The sequence below is a fragment of the Schistocerca cancellata genome, chromosome 1 (assembly GCF_023864275.1).
Source record: "Schistocerca cancellata isolate TAMUIC-IGC-003103 chromosome 1, iqSchCanc2.1, whole genome shotgun sequence".
NCBI classification, from domain to species: Eukaryota; Metazoa; Arthropoda; class Insecta; order Orthoptera; family Acrididae; genus Schistocerca; species Schistocerca cancellata.
Genome location: NC_064626.1, coordinates 854,883,239 through 854,905,472, shown reverse-complemented (window position 1 = coordinate 854,905,472; position 22,234 = coordinate 854,883,239). Strand labels below are relative to the sequence as shown.

The 22,234-nt window shown below is 43.8% G+C and overlaps 1 protein-coding gene across 1 annotated transcript in view; it reads right to left on the bottom strand.

Moving 5' to 3' along the window:
* Window positions 1-21,622, bottom strand: part of LOC126107449 (pyruvate kinase-like) — a 130,550-nt gene extending 108,928 nt beyond the window's left edge. The window contains exons 1-2 of the mRNA XM_049913340.1: window positions 21,293-21,622; window positions 2,829-3,008 (exon numbers count right to left, since the gene is read on the bottom strand). Coding sequence (XP_049769297.1) covers window positions 2,829-3,008; window positions 21,293-21,622 — 510 coding nt within the window. The remainder of the gene's footprint in view (window positions 1-2,828; window positions 3,009-21,292) is intronic.
* Between the last annotated feature and the right edge of the window lie 612 nt (window positions 21,623-22,234).

Sequence of the window (22,234 nt, the reverse complement as noted above, 5' to 3'; positions counted from 1 at the left end):
ATTTGTAACAGCTAAATATACCATGAAGATGGCTAAACTATAATGCTTCCGGACACTTGAGGAAGTGAGACATTGCGTTGGTTGTGTATGTAAAGTTCCGAATGAATGTCGGAGTAAACCTCCCATTACGTCGTCTGCTTCCTGCGAGTCTGCGTCATTTCGGCCTCACTACCGTGAATCATAGAGAGACGCGAGCAAGGAAGGCTCACCGGACTTTTCTTCAGAGCCTATCTGCTGCACGTTTGGTGGAAACTGCGGTTGCAAAACCGTCAGCGACCGCAAGATAGGAAGAGCTGCGCAATCGGCTGCGCGCAGGCCCCCCTTATCGGCGTGCACCGGCCGCCTCCTGCCGCTTCCGGCCGCCGCACATACGCTGCAGTGGCCGGACACGTCCCTGTAGCTGGGGCTCCACCATCCGCGTGGGTATGCGAAACTGTGGAAACGTCTCGATGGTTCTTCATTCTCCGTATCACTGCCCACAAGACACTCAAGCGGGCAGGAAACAATCGCTGTTACAGCAAAAAATACCTAAACGACATTTCTCATACACTGCAAGTATGAAGCATGCCTTTGCCTTTCGCGGGGCACTGATCTATGGATTTATCATCCGAGTACACCTAATGATCCAACCAAAAATTTCAGTCTGCAGACCGCATATTCAGCTCATCCAAACAATGAAATGGCACAACGAGAAAATTCGAGAGACTAGAGCTAATACGGAGGCTTGCCAGCTTGCATTCTCCCCACGCGCCGTCAGCGAATGAAACAGTAATAGGGGATCCGTTAGTGGTACCAGAAGAGGTACCGGAAGTACCCTCCGCCTCACACCTTTACGTGGCTTGCGGAGTATGATTCGTCTTATAACATAAACTGTTACGTTTCATAGATACATCAGAACGTCAGTTCTTCATAGTAAAATACGAGATGCGATCAAAAAGCTTCCGTTTGAGGGTGTTGCTGCAGCACATATGCATTACAGCGCGACTCCGACGCGGGTATATAAGCACCGACACATAGGCAAGTGATTAGCGCAGCATTAATGTCCGTACGACTTGCGTACGGGTAAGGAGAACTATGGTCACGTTATTACCAAATGGCTCCAAGAAGAACCACGGTGTTGCTATTCATTTCTTAGCTGCCAAACGGCAAACAACGGTAGACATCCATCGGAGAGTGAAGAATGTTATAACAAATCATTTAAGTGTACGACGCCTTCTGTAGGGTGATGTTTAAAATTATGAGATTCGTCCTAACAAAGTCTAAAAGATCCCAAATGAGAAACAAAACCAAATATGAAAATTTTAACCTTTAATTATATAGAATATACACTACTGGCCATTAAAATTGCTACACCAAGAAGAAAGGCAGATAATAAACGGGTATTCATTGGGCAAATACATTATACTAGAACTGACATGTGATTACATTATCACGCAATTTGGGTGCATAAGTCCGGAGAAGTCAGTACCCAGAACAACCACCTCTGGCCTTAATAACGGCCTTGATACGCCTGGGCATTGAGTGCAACAGAGCTTGGATGGCGTGTACAGGTACAGCTGCCCATGCAGCTTAAACATTATACCACAGTTCATCAAGACTAGTGCCTGTCGTATTGTGACGAGCCACTTGCTCGGCCACCAATGACCAGACGTTTTCAATTCGTGAGAGATCTGGAGAATATGCTGGCGAGGGCAGCAGTCGAACATTTTCTGTATCCAGAAAGGCCCGTACAGGACTTGCAACATGCGGTCGTGCATTATCTGCTGAAATGTAGGGTTTCGCAGGGATCGAATGGGAGGTAGAGCCACGGGTCGTAACACATCTGAAATGTAACGTCCACTGTTCAAAGCGCCGTCAATGTGAACAAGAGGTGACCGATATATGTAACCAATGGCACCCCATACCATCACGCCGGGTGATACGCCAGTATAGCGATGACGGATACACGCTTCCAATGTGCGTTCACCACGACGTCGCCAAACACGGATGCGACCATCATGATGATGTAAACAGAACCTGGATTCATCCGAAAAAATGACGTTTTGCCATTCGTGCACCCATGTTTGTCGTTGAGTACACCATCGCAGGCGCTCCTGTCTGTGATGCAGCGTCAAGAGTAACCGCAGCCATGGTCTCCGAGCTGATAGTACATGCTGCTGCAAACGTCGTCGAACTGTTCGTGCAGATGGTTGTTGTCTTGCAAACGTTCCCATCTGGATCGTGACGTTGCTGCACGATCCGTTACAGCCATGCGGATAAGATGCATGTCATCTCGACCGCTAGCGATACGAAGCCGTTGGGATCCAGCACAGCGTTCCGTATTACCCTCCTGAACCCACCGATTCCATATTCTGCTAACAGTCATTGGATCTCGACCAAGGCGAGCAGCAATGTCGCGATACGATAAATCGCAATCGCGATAGGCTACAATCCGACGTTTATCAAAGTCGGAAACGTGATGGTACGCATTTCTCCTCCTTACACGAGGCATCACAAAAACGTTTCACCAGGCAGCGCCGGTCAACTGCTGTTTGTGTATGAGAAATCGGTTGGAAACGTTCCTCATGTCAGCACGTTGTAGCTGTCGCCACCGGCGCCAACCTTGTGTGAATGCTCTGAAAAGCTAATCATTTGCATATCACAGCACCTTCTTCCTGTCGGTTAAATTTCGCGTCTATAGCACGTCATCTTCGTGGTGTAGCAATTTTAATGGCCAGTAGTGTATTATACAAGGATTGTGGAGGAAGAACGATGGGATTATTTTGTGATGGTAAGTGGTGCAGTGGTGAGAAGGATGCGTGTTGTAGCCGGGGCTGTGGTGGCGGCACCTGCTGGTCGGTGGTGAGAGTGACGCTCTGCCCCTCGACGAGCAGCAGCTCCGCCGTGGCGCCGCCCTGCAGGAGCCCCGTGCGGATCTCCGGGCCGCGCGTGTCCAGCGCGATGGCCACCGGCCAGTCTGCGCCGATCGCGTGGCTGTAGCGGTCCACCGCCTCGCGCACCAACCGCACCTGTGCAGCGGATGCCAGCGCTGCACTCGATCTGCGCACTCTTACAGCTTATGTCTGTGTCTGAAATGACAATATGAAGGTGGACCCAGCAGCGGAAACAAATATCAACCGTTTACACAAATAAATTAACATAAACACAACAGAAACAGTACCAATACAGTGGTATTAACAGTTGAGTAATTTGTTAACGGTTTCTTCATTTTTTATTCTAGTTTTTTTAGTGGTAGAGAATAATAAAGTAGTAGCATTTTTGTAGAATTACAATTATTTTCTAAATATTTATAAGTACCATGTTGTTGTTATTGTGGTCTTCAGTCAAGAGACTGGTTTGATGCAGCTCTCCATGCTACTCTATTCTGTGCAAGCTTCTTCATCTCCCTGTACCTACTGCAACCTACATCCTTCTGAATCTGTTTAGCGTATTCATCTCTTGGTCTCCCTCTACGAGTTTTACCCTCCACGCTGCCCTCCAACACTAAATTGGTGATCCCTTGATGCCTCAGAACATGTCCTACCAACCGGTCCCTTCTTCTAGTCAAGTTGTGCCACAAACTCCTCTTCTCCCCAATTCTATTCAATAACTCCTCATTAGTTATGTGATCTACCCACCTAATCTTCAGCACTCTTCTGTAGCACCACATTTCGAAAGCTTCTGTTCTCTTCTTGTGTAAAGTATTTATCATCCACGGTCGCAGGTTCGAATCCTGCCTCGGGCATGGATGTTTGTGATGTCCTTAGGTTAGTTAGGTTTAAGTAGTTCTAAGTTCTAGGGGACTGATGACCTTAGAAGTTAAGTCCCATAGTGCTCAGAGCCATTTGAACCATTTTTTTTATCATCCACGTTTCACTTCCATACATGGCTACACTCCATACAAATACTTTCAGAAACGACTTCCTGACAAATCTATACTCGATGTTAACAAATTTCTCTTCTTCAGAAAAGCTTTCCTTGCCATTGCCAGTCTACATTTTATATCCTCTCTACTTCGACCATCGTCAGTTATTTTGCTCCCCAGATAGCAAAACTCGTATACTACTTTAAGCGTCTCATTTCCTAATCTAACTACCGCAGCATCACCCGACTTAATTCGACTACATCCCATTATCCTCGTTTTGCTTTTGTTGATGCTCATCTTAAATCTTCCTTACAATACACTGTCCATTCCGTTCAGCTGTTCTTACAGGTCCTTTGCTGTCTCTGACTGAATTACGATGTCATCGGCGAACATCAAAGTTTTTATTTCTTCTCCACGGATTTTAATTCCAACACCAAATTTTTCTTTTGTTTCCTTTACTGCTTGCTCAATATACAGATTGAATAACATCGGGGATAGGCTGCAACGCTGTCTCACTCCCTTCCCAACCACTGTTTCCCTTACATGCCCCTCGACACTTATAACTGCCATCTGGTTTCTGTGCAATTTGTAAATTGCCTTTCGCTCCCTGTATTTTACCCCTGCTACCTTTAGAATTTGAAAGAGAGTATTCCAGTCAACATTGTCAAAAGCTTTTTGTAAGTCTACAAATGCTAGAAACGTAAGTTTGCCTTTCCTTGACCTATTTTCTAAGATAAGTCGTAGGGTCAGTATTGCCTCACGTGTTCCAACATATCTACGGAATCCAAACAGATCTTCTCCGAGGTCAGCTTCTACCAGTTTTTCCATTCGTCTGTAAAGAATTCGTGTTAGTATGTTGCAGCCGTGGCTTATTAAACTGGTAGTTCGATAGTTTTCACATCTGTCAACACCTGCTTCCTTTGGGATTGGAATTATTATGTTCTTCTTGAAGTCTGGGGGTACCATAAACATACCATAAAAAAATAAATAATACTTATATCGGGTGTCTCTCCTGAGGATCATGAGGTCATTTTCTCTTGTGTTTGGCAGATTTTTGGAATTTCTTTTTTGCAGCGTGTAGATGTAGTCAGCCCAAACAAATCTGAACATCAGGTCCTTCATCCGATGCCCAGCGTCGGTGGAAAGTGTAGGTTTTGTTTCCCGCTATAAAGATAAAGTTTTTTAGAGTGGAAGTATACGTGCGCATCCGATAGAGCGGCCCCAAAGTAGTCTAGTGCCTTAGTGAAATGTATACATTTGATTGTTGTCTGTACTGTCGGAATGTCCGACAGAACAGACATCAGTTAAACACATAAATTTCAGTAGTAGGGTGAATGCTCCTTAACGTTTGTTTCATTGCGGATGCGCTACTATCAAAATGGCTCTGAGCACTATGGGAATTCACTTCTAAGGTCATCAGTCCCCTAGAACTTAGAACTACTTAAACCTAACCAACCTAAGGACATCACACACATCCATGCCCGAGGCAGGATTGCGCTACTATCGTCCGAACTCGTAAGAGAATTAATAATTTGTGAGTAGGGGGTTAATGGACGAGGGACGCTGCATTGCAGCATGGGGTAAGATAATGAGCTGATTACGAGACCGTGTCCAGATGACCGAAGCGGTTGTGGCAACGACTCATGAGAGGCGGACAATACGGTTTCGAGTCCCGGTCCGGCACGAATTTTCAATTTTTGCGTTGTATTACCACAGTGCCCTGTGTGGCTGGAAGTCCCGAAATCCCACCCATCCCTTCCCTTTCTTATACCATCTCTATTTCATAAAAAATAGCTCGTTAGTTGTTTTATCAACATGTATTAACACGAACAATAAACTTCGTAGAATAATCAATACTGCAGTAGCGAATGAGCAGTGCTTCTGCGTGGCGTGGAGCAGAGCGGTGCTGTCCTGCTCGATTACTGGTTATTCTTCGTGTTTTACTTTTCCTATTAATGTAAATCCACTAGACTAATTTGGGACAGCTCTGTCAAGTGGGCACGTAAAATTACGCTTTAACAATTATTTTGTTTGTAACGCAAAACAAATGATGCTTTCTGTCGGCGCTGGGCGTCGCATGAAAGACCCGATGAGTACTATTTGTTTGGGCTGAGAACTATTACTGTTGCAAAAAAGAAATCGCTAATATCTGCCAAACACCAGAGAAAACACGCCTGACGACTCTTACGAGAGACACCCTGTATTTATTATTATCGATAAAAATTTGACTCTATGGCCTACGTTACCTTTCTAGGTAACAGGCTGCAATATGAAAAACAAATAAATAAAAAAAATATTGCTCACTTTAAGCGTTGGAGAAAGATTAACGTTAAATATACACAGATGTCAAATACAAACATGCCTCATAGCAACACGTCGCCATAAGGACACTGTGCATCATCATATTAACCAGTATGAATAACGTTGTTCAATTATTCGACAAAACTAATTTTCAGATGCTGGATATAAGCTTCAGTTATTGAATTTTTCCTCCAATCTGGTTAACACAAACTTTAATTGAAAAATGAAAAACGAAAAATTTTCGCGTGTATATTTATGTGCACTCTTTCTTGTTCTCATGTGAGGTATCTGTCCCGCAAAGTTTCTTCAACTGTTGCCATTACACCTTTTAAATACAAAGCACATATTCACTCAGAAAATATTTTCGTTTTTAAAAATTGGTGGACACATTCTTCAGTATACCGAGATATCAGAATAAGGTCCGTCAAAAATAAAATCAACAAGTTAGTAACTAAATAAATAGGGGAGAATAATGTGCATTGTTAATAGGTAATGGTGATAAAATCCCAGGGAAGTCTTACCGTATATAGAGTCGTAGACATAAAATGAATGTATATCTTTAAAGCGTGATTTCATTAATTCTAGGTAATTTGGAAGCCGTGGATCAAATCTTTACAAAACCGAAGTATACCAGACAATTAGGCACTAAGTTCAGCAATCTCTAAATATAGAAGTAAAACCAGACAGATGAAGTGTTATTGACAAAATTGTCCTTGGAACCAGTAACTCCCACAAACCCAAAGTTTCAGTAACATTTGGAAAATGTATAATCAAATCACGGTGGTCAATCGCATGTGTTAGTGGACACTACAATTGAAAAGAGAACCAAAACACGTTTCTGTAAAGAAAGCATAAATAATTGTTTAAATAATATTTAACGGCAGTCTGTTGTCATTCATCATGAGCACGCGTGTACGAGAATGCTGGTTCATTTATTTATGAACCAACTATTGCTTATATTTCATTAAATGAGCTGAGTGTAACAGAATGTTTATCACATTTCTTTATTTAAATGTTGTTGTAACGTATTAGTGTAGTCCAGGAACTGGTCATGTTGAGTCAGATGAAGTCTGTAGCATTCAGAAATTTATCTGGGGAACTATAAATAAAAGTAATTCATTTTAAACAAAATGTCAACTTTTCTAAAATATTCTTAAATGACGTTTGCAACAAAAATTTAAATCCAGACACATATGGTAACCGTAATAACAGCATTGACACTTATTTACTCTTTATAGCAATAAAATGTGATTTATGCGGCAAAAAAAATTAGTGCCCATACATGTGAATTAACATACTATGCACGTGCAACACCTGTTTTCATGTTTGAATTCAGTTAAGTGTGCCTCACTCAGGAACATAGACTACTTAATTCACTAATTAAAAATGGCATTCAGCTTGTATCGATGTCATATGAGTATACGGTTTTTAATGTTTCGTAGCCTTTATTACATTCAGCTTACAATTATAAATAGCACATCAGATGAAAGAGCAACTCAGAAAGTTTCGTTTGTACAGCTCTGAGCAAAGGGAACGGTATGGAGCGACCAAGAGTGACTAAAGAACGTGTTAAAGGAGTGAGAATCTTTCACGCGTAGCCCCAAGAAATCAGTTCACAAGGCTAGTCGTGAGTTAGCAGTTCCAGTGACCTCTGTGTAGAGACTTTCAAGGAGACGCTTACCACTACGTCCTTATCGTTTGCAGCTGTTACAAGTTCTAAAGCCTGCAGACTACGCTTTACGTGCCAACTTTGCAAACGAAGTGTTGCTGCAAGACGATAAATATTTTCTGGATCGTGTCGTTTTCAGTGATGAATAGACATTTCACCGAAGCTGAAATGTGGGCGCACATAATGTGAACTGAATGTTTCGTGTGCCATATCCCGGCGAAAAGTTTATGGACCTTTCCTTTCCAGCGAAGTGACTGTAACTGGTGTTTCTTACCTCCTCAACTGGAAGAAGCTGAACAAGAGAAACTTTTTTGGCCGTAAGATGGTGCGCCACCTCACTGGCATAACTCAGTGCGCGATTGGTTATACGACGCTGTACCCGACCATTGGATTGGCCTTTCACAGACGGTCTGACGCGATGCAATTTTTACCTTCTGGGTTCATAAAGGATCGTGCGCATGTGTCTCCTCTACCAGCTAATCTACACAACTGCAGAAACAGCATTGTTCTAACAATTACTCCAGACACACTGATCAAGGTTGGGAAGGAACTCGCGTATCAGCTCGATATTTGACGAATGTACTCACGATGAACACTTCAAGAAAAACTGTTTGAGTTGGTTTTTCATTTGCCGTATTATTTAAAACTGTTAATTGGATGTAATAAGTGCTACAAGGCGTTAAAACCCGTATATTCATTTTGAAACACCCTGTATTAAACGTATTATTTTCTACCCTTCAGAGACGAACGCTCAGAGGTATTCACGCAGTTCGATTTGGATTTTAATCAGGTCATCAATATTACGTTGCCTTGAGTTTGGCGCGTTATTCATCTGTGATATTTGTGAGCAAAGGAAAAGCCAACGTTTTCGGGGCATAGGGGTTAGGGTTGTTCACATCCACCTCTATCCAGGAATTAGCCCTCCAAAATCCGCATGAATTTCGCTTTAAGGCAGATTCATGATACCTGCTCCATCTTGTGGTTGGCAACAATTAGACTCGTTTAGCGAATACGTCAGGTATTCTCCCAGTTGCATGAAGTTAAATGTAACGCGGTAGTATTTTGCCCCCATGCATGTAACATTATACCACTTCGTTTGCGTATTTTATTCGATATGAGACCGCGATTGGCAGTGGGTGGTCAGATAACTGATCCTTCTTTTGGTTGATACTGTATAGCATCACGCACTAATATTTTTCTGTAGTGTTACACACCTGAAATTAATTTGAGCTGAACTTTGACTGTTGGGAATGGTGACGGCTACCCGTTCCTGAGAAGGATGCGATCAGCAGCACAAAGGCCGTTTGGAAATGTAGACGTGTCATCTTCGACCGAGAGATATGTGTTACTGCTCTATAGAAAACAGTGTGGAGGCAGCGGCTTATAGCCCTACGGGCGACCCCTGTGGCGGGACCAGTGAATTGAGGCTAAACGCACTCTTGCAGCTAAAAAAAAACAGCCAGAGTCCAACGGTGTTGGAGTGTGATAACACCTTTAATACGGAGGAATGCCTAACGGCGAGCGATGTTTCCCGCCAAAAAGCAGAGAAGTGAATTTGATTGGTGGAGTCTTTAATCGTAGGGGGAGCTTTTGAATATTGTAGAACAGTGACCCATACGGAGTATGAGCTGCTGACTATTGGCTGGCAGCTTCACGGCCGGTGTAGTGGGAGACACTGCTCTTGTAACGGTTGTAAGGATTCGTTGCAGGGAGACCACATGTGGACGCAGCGAGCCTCGCTGGAAAGAGTGTAAGAGACTCTTAAAAATGATTCAAATGGCTCTGAGCACTATGGGACTTAACATCTGAGGTCATCAGTCCCCTAGAACTTAGAACTACTTAAACCTAACTAACCTAAGGACATCACGCACATCCATGCCCGAGGCAGGATTCGAACCTGCGACCGTAGCAGTGGCGCGGTTCCGGACTGAAGCGCCTAGAATCACTTGGTCACCGCGGCCGGCGTAAGAGCCTCTCCTGCGGCTGTCGAAAGAGAACACATCGTGTGTGAGCGACTTAGAGGCTTTTCTGACAAGACCGTCAATGAAGATTCTCACCGTAAGAATTTTCAAAGTGTCAATTTCACCACAAGAAACGAGTTAGTCGCTTCTCGTTAATAAGAGTGACGATTTCTTGTTTCTCTGAGGAGTGTGAGAGATACTGAAGTGTCTTTTTTTATGATCGAATACTTGAGTTGCGTTTCTGTTCCTGGCTTATGAGCAAGCAGAAATCGCGACTTGTGTTCTGTGTCATACTAAAGCGGTCCCCGCTCTAGGAGTTTGTGGACAGTGTATTACGTCCTCTATGTACACAGAATTTTAGCTACGCACCGTACCCCCCTGCCCAGCGACCAACGGCAGCGGGCAGATCGACACTGCAGTACCACGTCTACCATCACTGAAATGGATGATATACGGACCGCGGCTTGGCAGGCAGGGAAACAATCACAACAATGTGTTGGTTCCGTCTGCTAGTTCTCTGAGCTCTTTACTGTCAATGTCAGTCAGGGTGCAGGTATTTGGTTTTAGAGGGCTAATCAATCTCAAACAGCCGCGCGGAGTGGCCGCGCGGTTTGAGGCGTCATTTCACGGACTGCGTGGCCCCTCTCGTCGGAGGTTCGAGTCCTCCCTCGGGCATGGGTGTGTGTGTTGTTCTTAGCATAAGTTAAAGTAACGAGTAAGTCCAGGGACTGATGACGTAAGCAGTTTGGTCCCATAGCAAATCGCACACATTTGAACATTTTTCTGAATATCAACCTACTTAGTGTATCAGCTAGATTAAAATTAGCGTTTAACATTGTTGGTTGATTTGATACATTTATTTCATTTCTCCAAAAATAAATAATTCTACCGTATCTAGGTGTATACATACTAGGAGGATATCTGTTCAACGTTATTGATTTCCTAATTAAGCTAGTGTCGAGAGGTATGAAATGGAAGCAGTGGTTAAGAAGGGATTGAGACAGCGTTGTAGCCCATCCCCGATGTTATTCAATCTGTATATTGAGCAAGCAGTAAAAGAAACAAAAGAAAAATTTGTAGTGGGAATTAATATCCATGCAGAAGAAATAAAATCTTTTTGCCGACGACACCGTAATTCTTTCAGAGGCAGCAAGAGTCCTGGAAGAGCAGTTGAACGGAATGGGCAGTGTCTTGAGAGGAGGATATAAGACGAAAATCAACAAAAGCAAAACGAGAATAATGCAATGTACTCGTGTTAAATTAGGCGATGCTGAGGGAATTAGATTAGGAAATGAGACACTTAAAGTAGTAGATGAGTTTTGCTTTTTGGGGAGCAAAATAACTGATGGTCGAAGATTAGATGGGCAGATCACGCAGCTTATGAGGAGGTACTGAATAGAACTGGAGAGAAGAGAAATTCTTGGCACAGCTTGACTAGAAGAAAGGATCGGTTGGTAGGACACATTATGAGGCATCAAGGAATCACCAATTTAGTATTGGAGGGAAGCGTGGAGGGTAAAAATCGTAGAGGGAGACCAAGAGATGAATACACTAAACAGATTCAGAAGAATGTATTTTGCAGTAGTTACTCGGAGCTGAAGAGGTTTGCACAGGATAGAGTATCGTGGAGAGCTGTATCAAACCAGTCTCTGGACTGAAGGCCACAACAACAACAACAACATTACGCATATTTAGGCGAGCTAATCGGCCACTAGAATTAGTACAAGGTAAGGTGAATTTGTTTGCGAATTTGTGCGGCCCCAGGGTCGATAGTACGACGTGGCAGGGTGGGCCGCAATGGCTCTAATCACTATGGGACTTAACATCTGAAGTCATCAGTCCCGTAGACTTAGAACTACTTAGATCTCACTAACCTAAGGAAATCACACACATCCATGCCCGAGGCAGAATTCGAACCTGCGACCGTAGCAGCAGCGCGGTTCCGCACTGAAGCGTCTAGAACCGTCCGGTCACAGCGGCTGGCTAATGGCGGCTGCAGTCGAGCATGTGCGGCAGCAAAAGATCGGATGTGGAGAAAATCCCGAAGCTTGGAATTTGGACGGCTGTTACTCATGTGTCCTTTGTGCAGGAGATGCCCCAAGACATGACGGAGTATCAGACAATCTTAAAGATGGCTAAGTTACAGCTCTTTTGAGTAACTCACAGTCAGATATTAGCGCAAATCTAAATAAATCTGCGATCTCAGAAAAATGAGGCACATGCAATGACACAACAATTCCTCAATAACTTTACAATTGCAGAAGTTAATATTTCACAGTGAATAAACTTTACACAATGAATCTATGAATTAACAACTTTTAAGCTCTTCATGCGATCTCAAGAAATGGTATCTTGGATGATACCATTGCTCTATAGATATCATCTGCATCTATTTTATTATTGATTTAAGGCGTCTGTTTGCCAGAACATCATATTCTCCACATTTACACAGGAAATTAATACCACATCAGTATCTCATATTTTGTCATTCTTGTGTATTTATTTACTGAAACTTTCGGTATTTTGTCAGTCACTTATCTTAAATGTTGATCGCAAGTGCTGTTAAGAAACTGTGCTATTTTAAAACTGGTCAATCGCATATTGTTTAGCGGCCATCACAATTGAAAAGAGAAACAGGAAATAGTTCTGTTAAGAAGGCATAAATAACTGTTTAAATAATACTTAGCGATAATCTGTAGTCATTTGACGTGAGCGCACTTGCACAAAAATACTGGCATATTTATTTGTGGACAAACCTTTATTATAATTATTGTAAATTATTCGAGTGTGACAGAATGTTTATAACAGTTATTTATTTTTAAGACCTGTCTACAGTAACGTGCACAATTCAGTCGTATGGCGGATAACGGCCGCTACAATCGTCTAACTTTTGAAGGGACTTTATAATTCAAGAGGTCTAAATGTGCTCCAGAGCAGGACTAACGTTATCCCCTTGATTTATAGAACTGAAATAGACAGAATATAACTTACTGTTCTTTGCAACGCGTGTGTTAAATTGTAAATGATCATGTTGAACTCTGAACCCTTCTGAGGTGGTGAATATTTCGTGTATTTTGAGCTTGTAATGGGCAGCTCTCGCGTATCTTTGATGACTGCATAGTTTGGAGATTTTTCTACCATTCTCGCAAAGCCTTGAACGTAACTTTACTGCATTTGACAATGGCATTTTCCGTCTGTATTTTGATTGACGATCGTAGGACCACATCCCGTTTATTTTAAATGTCCTTCCTAGAACAAACTTTATTCAGTTACAGATGTTAGAATAGAACCTTTTTATTGAATTATTCATTTAACTTTACTTTGTATATCTATGTATTTTATTAACTCGCAGTTCTAGTGAATGCATAGACTATTTTGATTGCAGGATCAGAACTACCGGTTATTATTTGCAGTGAATTAGCTGCAGTGCATGAAAGCAGACGTTCACGGCTCGACCCTATGACTACATCGAGCCACTCTTTTAAATAGAACTGCGCATAGCTCAGGTACCTAAAGCACGAGCAAAAACGTAAGAGGTTTGCTCGTATGGGATGCTGCTTAGGAAGAGCAACTACTCAATCAGTAACCGTTAGCTACTGTAGCACAATGGAGGGGCTGTCTTCAATTCATTTGTAGGCAGGATATTTCCTTTGCAGACACAACGTTGCTAACCACTCATACACACACCGTATGTGCAGAATAACACTGGGGGATTACATAGAAATAACAGAAGTTCTGTCAAGAGGCAGCACTTGCCAGAGAAGTGAACGTTACAGAAAGGTGCTGGTGAATGTGTAAGTCTGCATTTGAGTCAACAGCCGATTATCTTGCAAAGGAGTAGGTTAGAACTCATGAAATTAGTGAGGCGACTGGCAGCTCTCGTGTTTCTGGAGTCGAAAGTTGGTGATCTACAGTGACGGACACAGTTATTCTTCCAAATAAAAAGTTATCAAGAATTAGCAAGCGCCCTACCGTGCGCTGTAGTTGTATACTAATGAGTTTATATGTGTGAAGATGGTATCTGTTCTTTCGGACATGTCCGAAGAGTTCGGTCAATGTGAGTGCATCCGCACTGAAGAAGATCATTGGCCGGTAAGCCTTACCTATATGAAGACATATCCGAATTCTTACGGGAATCGGTAGATTGACTGCCGCGAGTAATGAGTATAGTGGACAGGGGCACTACAAATGTAGGGTGTGGACAGTAAGTTGAAAATGTGGGTATCAAGGGGAGCATGCCAGAGATAAGTCTCTGCAGTCGCACTGTCCTCTGTGTCCTTGGTGGCTCAGGCGGATAGAGCTTCGGCCATGTAAGCAGGAGCTCCCGGTCGGAGCACGCATTTTCAACTATCCCGTTGATATTTATCAACACCTGTAAGCAGCTAAAGGTCTGGATTTCGTTGTAATTTCACTAATGAGTTTGGGCGGTTTCTGCAGGAGAGTGTTGCAGTTTAGTGTCTCCATACGCGATGAGTCGGAAGAGGCCCTGTATGAGGGATAATTTTGTTTTCAGGGTCTGCTCGGTCGCGAAATTAAAAGCACTGTGAAAATCCTATGAAGCTTTGTAAAGATGTGTTGCACAGTGTCTCTAGTATGCCCGACGAAGGCGTTACGTCGCACTTTTCAGTTCTGAGAGCACAGTGAGAACATAGAGATGCCTAGAAAAATAGTCTTCCGCCAAGCGTGAAATACGTTATGTCATTTGATTTCGTAATGCTGAGGGATGGGCTGCGGACGAGATATCGATATTTAAATGATGTCGATATGTATCAGTGTGCTTTTTCTCCTCCGACATATCGATATCGAAATGGCAATAACGAGTATCCACATTTTTATTTTGTATTATATTTTTTCGCAATTTTCGATAAATATCTGAAGTTGTTCTTCTGAAATTGTAATACAACAAAATTTTACTTTCACTGTGTGAAGGAGTCTTACTACTTTTTGAACTTTCACCACATCCAATCTTTCTCTGTGACTGTGTGAAGCAAGTTTAGATGGCACAAAGAACAAATCTGGTTACACTGGGGAGGGGTGATGTGAATGAAATAACAAGATATCCGATGTAAAGAAATAGCACACCAGTTGCGTTTAAAAAACAATTTTTAACGCAAATCTAAATGGCAAGACTGGTCTTTGCGGTGGGCGGGTACGTGTGAGGAGAAAAGCTGAGGTAATCGGCACTCGGCGCTACCAACAGAAACAGCAGCGTTTAACTTCACCACGCAATTTTGAAGTGTCAAAATTGCTTCGTAGCTGGCGTTTGCAAAAATGAAAAAACAGGGAAGCTGACATGAAGTGTTCCAGGCCAATCCGATATGTGAGGAAATGGAACGACGGGCCCATAGGACACCTTTTATTGTGCCACTTACCTGCAGTTCCCTTTGTTAGCAAAGTGGTCATCGCCAAGCGTGAACGGGCATCCTTTCCGTTTCAATTCTTGCTCTGAGGGGGATAAGCAGGCTGCTAGCTTGTCTATGTACAGAATACGTAACAAAAATTAATACTGAAATATATTGCTGTAAAAGTGGCAGTCAATATCTTTATGGCTGGTACGTCGATATTTTTTCCGATATATCGACATATCAATAATTTTTATCGGTACATTGAAGGCTGATGAAGATACTTTTTACGTATCAATAAATCGTATTCCAAATATTTTTAAAAATATCAACAGTCCTAGCTGAGGGGTTCCATCTGACTTCATACACCCCACATAACGTAACTATTATGCATAACACCAAAATGCGTGAGGTGCAGGAACTTTGAAGCAGGACGTACATACTTAAAGGATGCAGGCGGTCAGGGAAGGAAGCGAGTATTAACCAATGATCTTGTAAAGCGAGAAAATCTTCTACGGAGGACAATTCAGAACAATCTAAACGGAATGATATCACCAGACAACTTCCTTCTTCATGACAATGCAGAGCCGCACACTGCAGCTGCAACGAAGACACTCTAGCACAATGGTTTCCCAGCTTTCTTAGACCATTACCCCTGGGTGCAATTAGACATTGCCTAGTGCCCCAGCCCTCCCCCTCCACCACATTATCACCAACTTTAACACCTAACTAAACTGTAGAATGAAAGACTTTTCTTGGAACATCTTTATTTTTAAAATGATGAAAGAAGAATGATATTTAGTTTGTATGGGTGTGTGTGTGTGTGTGTGTGTGTGTGTGTGTGTGTGTGTGTGTGCGCGCGTGTGTGTGTTAGAATGAATGACGAAGGAATTCGTGGTACATCGCAAGTGCTACCCACAATTCCTTCTTAGATAACAAAGCTAACTATCCACAATGAGGGTAGACATTTGTTACAAAAAATTCGTCCCCTGCATTACTCCTCTCAAATGTGGCACATGCTTCATCTGTACACTGCGACCCATTTAAAATCAAACAGATTCCGAAGTGTGCACTATACTTACTGTTTGTAAATCACTTAGCCGCTACGGTCGCAGTTTCGAATCCTGCCTCGGGCATGGATGTGTGTGATGTCCTTAGGTTAGTTAGGCTTAAGTAGTTCTAAGTTCTAGGGGACTGATGACCTCAGATGTTAAGTCCCATAGTGCTCAGAGCCATTTTTTGTAAATCACTTGATTCCTGCACTTCTCACATCTGAACTTACAGAAATTGGACGACTTCAGGCAGTTAATGTTTTGTGTCTAATCACTCTAATAATAACACTGTGTACAGCCATTACTGCAGTGTGGTGCTGTCAAGTAGTTCATTTATCTGTTTCGAAGCGTGTAAAGATGCAATTTCTGGACTACTGCAGTTACTGTCTACAACCCGGAGGAGGCATTTTCTTGAGATATTTGTTACGTATATGTCTCACTTGTCAACAGGGATGTACGGGCGAAGCACAATATATGTATGTAATGGATTGACTATATGAGGAATCTGTAACCTCCACCGCATTGATGCTGCTAACTGAGATAAAGTATTTATTGATAACTTACATATTAGAGTCTTACAAAATTGTGCTAATAGTAATGAACTTCTGAAAATAATTTAGTTTCGTGACTGAAATAGAATCGAATCGTTTCGTTTTCACCTCTCTGAAAATTTAATTTTACATCTCAGGGGGTAATTACCTCCAGGTTCGGAATCATTGACTAGCAGCTTTTTCCATGGGAAGTGTTTGATAATACACCCATCTCTTCGCTCACATCACCCGCTGGCTATGAGGATAGCATTTTCGCCCAGACAACGAGCTGCAAACCAGCTAGAACAGATGGAATCCACAGGTGGTTGCCTTCTATGTTGAGGGTCTTCGAAAGTTGGAACCACACTACGCCACAGAGGATGACAGACTAAAGGCCGAAATACTAAATGTCTTTTTCCAAAGTTGTTTCACAGAGGAAGATTGCACTGTAGTTACTTCTCTAGATTGTCGCACAGATGACAAAATGGTAGATATCGAAATAGACGACAGAGGGATAGAGAAACAATTAAAATCGCTCAAAAGAGGAAAGGCCTCTGGACCTGATGGGATACCAGTTCAACAGAGTACGCGAAGGAACCTGCCCCCCTTCTTGCAGCGGTGTACCGTAGGTCTCTAGAAGAGCGTAGCGTTCCAAAGGATTGGAAAAGGGCACAGGTCATCCCCGTTTTCAAGAAGGGACGTCGAACAGATGTGCAGAACTATAGACCTATATCTCTAACGTCGATCAGTTGTAGGATTTTGGAACACGTATTGTGTTCGAGTATAATGACTTTTCTGGAGACTAGAAATCTACTCTGTAGGAATCAGCATGGGTTTCGAAAAAGACGGTCATGTGAAACCCAGCTCGCGCTATTCGTCCACGAGACTCAGAGGGCCATTGACACGGGTTCACAGTTAGATGCCGTGTTTCTTGACTTCCGCAAGGCGTTCGATACAGTTCCCCACAGTCGTTTAATGAACAAAGTAAGAGTATATGGACTATCAGACCAATTGTGTGATTGGATTGAGGAGTTCCTAGATAACAGGACGCAGCATGTCATTCTCAATGGAGAGAACTCTTCCGAAGTAAGAGTGATTTCAGGTGTGCAGCAGGGGAGTGTCATAGGAGCGTTGCTATTCACAATATACATAAATGACCTTGTGGATGACATCGGAAGTTCACTGAGGATTTTTGTAGATGATGCTGTGGTGTATCGAGAGGTTGTAACAATGGAAAATTGTACTGAAATGCAGGAGGATCTGCAGCGAATTGACGCATAGTTCAGGGAATGGCAATTGAATCTCAATGTAGACAAGTGTAATGTGCTGCGAATACACAGAAAGATAGATCCTTTATCATTTAGCTACAAAATAGCAGGTCAGCAACTGGAAGCAGTTAATACCATAAATTATCTGGGAGTACGCATTAGGAGTGATTTAAAACGGAATGATCATATAATGTTGATCGTCGGTAAAGCAGATGCCAGACTGAGATTCATTGGAAGAATCCTAAGGAAATGCAATCCGAAAACAAAGGAAGTAGGTTACAGTACGCTTGTTCGCCCACTGCTTGAATACTGCTCAGCAGTGTGGTATCCGCACCAGATAGGGTTGATAGAAGATATAGAGAAGATCCAACGGAGAGCAGCGCGCTTCGTTACAGGATCATTTAGTAATCGCGAAAGCGTTACGGAGATGATAGATAAACTCCAGTGGAAGACTCTGCAGGAGAGACGCTCAGTAGCTCGGTACGGGCTTTTGTCAAAGTTTCGAGAACATACCTTCACCGAAGAGTCAAGCAGTATATTGCTCCCTCCTACGTATATCTCGCGAAGAGACCATGAGGATAAAATCAGAGAGATTAGAGCCCACACAGAGGCATACCGACAATCCTTCTTTCCACGAACAATACGAGACTGGAATAGAAGGGAGAACCGATAGAGGTACTCAAGGTACCCTCCGCCACACACCGTCAGGTGGCTTGCGGAGTATGGATGTAGATGTAGATGTAGATGTAGATATGTCTGAGTCAGAGCGGCAACTATGTGGAGAGGTAGCTGCATGTGCAGGGTGAATGTTGCTTTTCATTTTCGTCGTGGTTTCCACTACTGGACTGATTGAACCTTGAAAAAATAGCTCTCATATTAGCATAAAGAACTCTTAGGTTGACGGAACAGTGGGCTTAGCTAGATGCCAGTTGGTTATAAGTAAAGAGCAGCTACTCATGGAGATCCAGTGGGGGCTGTTATTATCGTATGGCAGCGAATCTGGTACATACGCTAATGCATTAATGCAGAATCGATTTATGGTGGAAAAAATTAATTCCAATTTTGGTCACCAGGTGCAAATCTGGCGCTGTACAGTATCTCGTCGACTTCTCCGGTGCTAGTACTAAACAAATTGTGTAAGCAGCAGTTGATAATAAAATCAACATTATGCCTTTTTCACTTGTTTGACCTTTTCTGCCCACGTCTCGCTCCTGATCCATTAGACATGGAAACATTTCTTTATATCTTTCCTGGGTTCACAGCGACAGATTTGCACTTGGTGGACAAAAATGGAACTATTTTTTGCAGCGTAAATGGATTCCCCATTAACGCGTTAGAATATCTACCAAGTTTCGCTGTCATCCAGTAATTACAGCCCACATTGGACCTCAGTGAATAGCTGCACTTTAATTATTACCACCAGCTATTTGTTTCCATGAAAATTTGACATGTTTTGCTAAGAGTGGCTCTTGGCCATTGTAGCTTTCCAGTACTTTCCCGATTTGGCTACTTCTGTGGAATTTGGATGGCATGAGTTGGAGGTGTTTTGTTGACTGTTAGTGATGTACGTTTGCCAGTCTAGTAATTGGACGTAGGAATCTTTTCGAGAGTGGTGAGATTGGAATGGGGCATTTATTATTTGTTTCAGTGTAGTCTCAACGATCAAAGTGAGGATGTCAGCCCTCATCAAGTATGTACACTACTGGCCATTAAAATTGTTACACCGAGAAGAAATGCAGATGATAAACGGGTATTCATTGGACAAATATATTATACTAGAACTGACATGTGATTACATTTTCACGCAATTTGGGTGCATAGATCCTGAGAAATCAGTACCCAAAACAACCACCTCTGGCCATAATAACGGCCTTAATACGCTTGGGCTTTGAGTCAAACAGAGCTTCGATGGCGTGTACAGGTACAGCTGCCCATGCAGCTTCAACATCATACCACAGTTCATCAAGAGAAGTGACTGGCGTATTGTGACGAGCCAGTTGCTCGGCCACCATTGACCAGACATTTTCAGTTGGTGAGAAATCTGAGAATGTGCTGGCTAGGGCAGCAGTCGAACATTTCCTGTATCCAGAAAGGCCCGTACAGGACCTGCAACATGCGGTCGTGCGTTATCCTGCTGAAATGTAGGGTTTCCTAAGGATCGAATGAAGGGTAGAGCCACGGGTCGTAACACATCTGAAATGTAACGTTCACTGTTCAAAGTGCCGTCACGAACAAGAGGTGAGCAGGACGTGTAACCAATGGCACCCCATACCATCACGCCGGGTGATACGCCAGTATAGCGATGACGGATACACGCTTCCAATGTGCGTTCACCACGAAGTCGCCAAACACGGATGCGACCATCATGATGCTGTAAACAGAACCAGGATTCATCCGAAAAAATGACATTTTGCCATTCGTTCACCCAGTTTCGTCGTTGGGTACACCATCGCAAGCGCTCCGGTCTGTGATGCAGCGTCAAGGGTAACCACAGCCATGGTCTCAGAGCTGATAGTCGACGCTGCTGCAAGCGTCGTAGAACTGTTCGTGCAGATGGTTGTTGTCTTGCAAATGTCCCCATCTGTTGCCTCAGGGATCGAGACTTGGCTGCACGATCCGTTAGAGCCATGTGAGTAAGATGCCTGTCATCTCGACTGCTAGTGACACGAAGCCGTTGGGACCCAGCACGGCGTTCCATATGACCCCCCTGAACCCACCGATTGCATATCCTGCTAACAGTCATTGGATCTCGACCAACGCGAGCGGCAGTGTCGCGATACGAAAAACCGCAATCGCGATAGCCTGCATTCAGACCTTTATCAAAGTCGGAAACGTGATGGTGCGCATTTCTCGTCCTACACGAGGCATCACAACAACGTTTCACCAGGCAACGCCGGTCAATTGCTGTTTGTGTATGAGAAATCGGTTGGAAACTTTCCTCATGTCAGCACGTTGTAGGTGTCGCCACCGGCGCCAACCTTATGTGAATGCTCTGAAAAGCTAATCATTTGCATATCACAGCATCTTCTTCCTGTCTGTTAAATTTCGCGTCTGTAGCACGTCATCTTCGTGGTGTAGCAATTTTTATGCCCAGTAGTGTAGTAACAATGTAACAAAGCCCGGCTCTAGTCTGGGACTCCCGATAAAAGTCTGCGCGGTGATCGGTGGCGTAATACGTCACACGATGTGGCTCACGCTCCGCACAACACTAGAAACGCTCACATGTCGGTTTCGGATATCTGATGAAGATGAAGTCGAGGAACGTTTTAAACATTAGAAAAGATCAGAAGGTAGGAAAAGATGGAGACGTATGCGGGGTACTGACAGTCTCGGCGTGGTACTCGAAGGAGCCGTGCGAGAAGTTGAGGCGGGCGACGTTCATGCCGGCGGCGAGCAGCTCGTCGAGCACCTCGGGCTTGGCGGAGGCGGGCCCCAGCGTGCAGATGATGGCGGTGAGCCTGGCGGCGGCGGCGGCGGAGCGCACGCTCAGCTCGGTGAGGTGCTTGAGCCGCGAGTGCGCCCAGGCCGCGCGGCCCTGCCCCGCGTTCGTCGCCACCAGCTGCGCCGCCAGCGCCCACGGCTGCTCCGGCGCCGCCTCCGCGCCCGCCGCCGGCTCCGCCTGCACCTCCCCGCCGCCCTCCCCTGAGTCGCCCATCTCCGGCGCCCTGCACACACCGGCGCAGCTCGAAGTCGCCTCCTCACAACATTGCGTGCTTCATTCACTGGCAACTCTACAGTAAGAAGAACTTTTTTTTGAGACAACCAATTACAAATACACTAAGAAAATCCAAATGGGACGCAAATCAGTAACAGCTATGTACATGTATAGGGAAACAAATTATTACAATTTCATAAAAACTGCATTATTTATTTAAGAGAAAAAGATTCAAAAATTGAGCAAATCAATAACGCGTTGGTCCGTCTCTGGCCATTATGCAAGCAGTTGCTCGGCTACACATTCGTTGACAGAGGATACCGTTCCACATTCTGTCCAATTGGCTCGCTAGATCGTCGCAATACCGAGCTGGTTAGATGACCGCGCCCCCAATGCACCAAACGTTCTCAACTGGGGAGCCATACGGCAACCTTGCTGGCGAAGGTAAGCGGTAGAACCTCTGGCCGTTTGCGGGTGGTCATTATCTTGCTGAAATGTAGGCCCATGATGGTTTTCCATCAAGGGTAACAACACGCCCGGGCTGAAGCGCCTAGAACCGCTCGGCCACAGTAGCCGGCACTGAAGTTGATGTCCCACTGCTGTCCGGGGCAT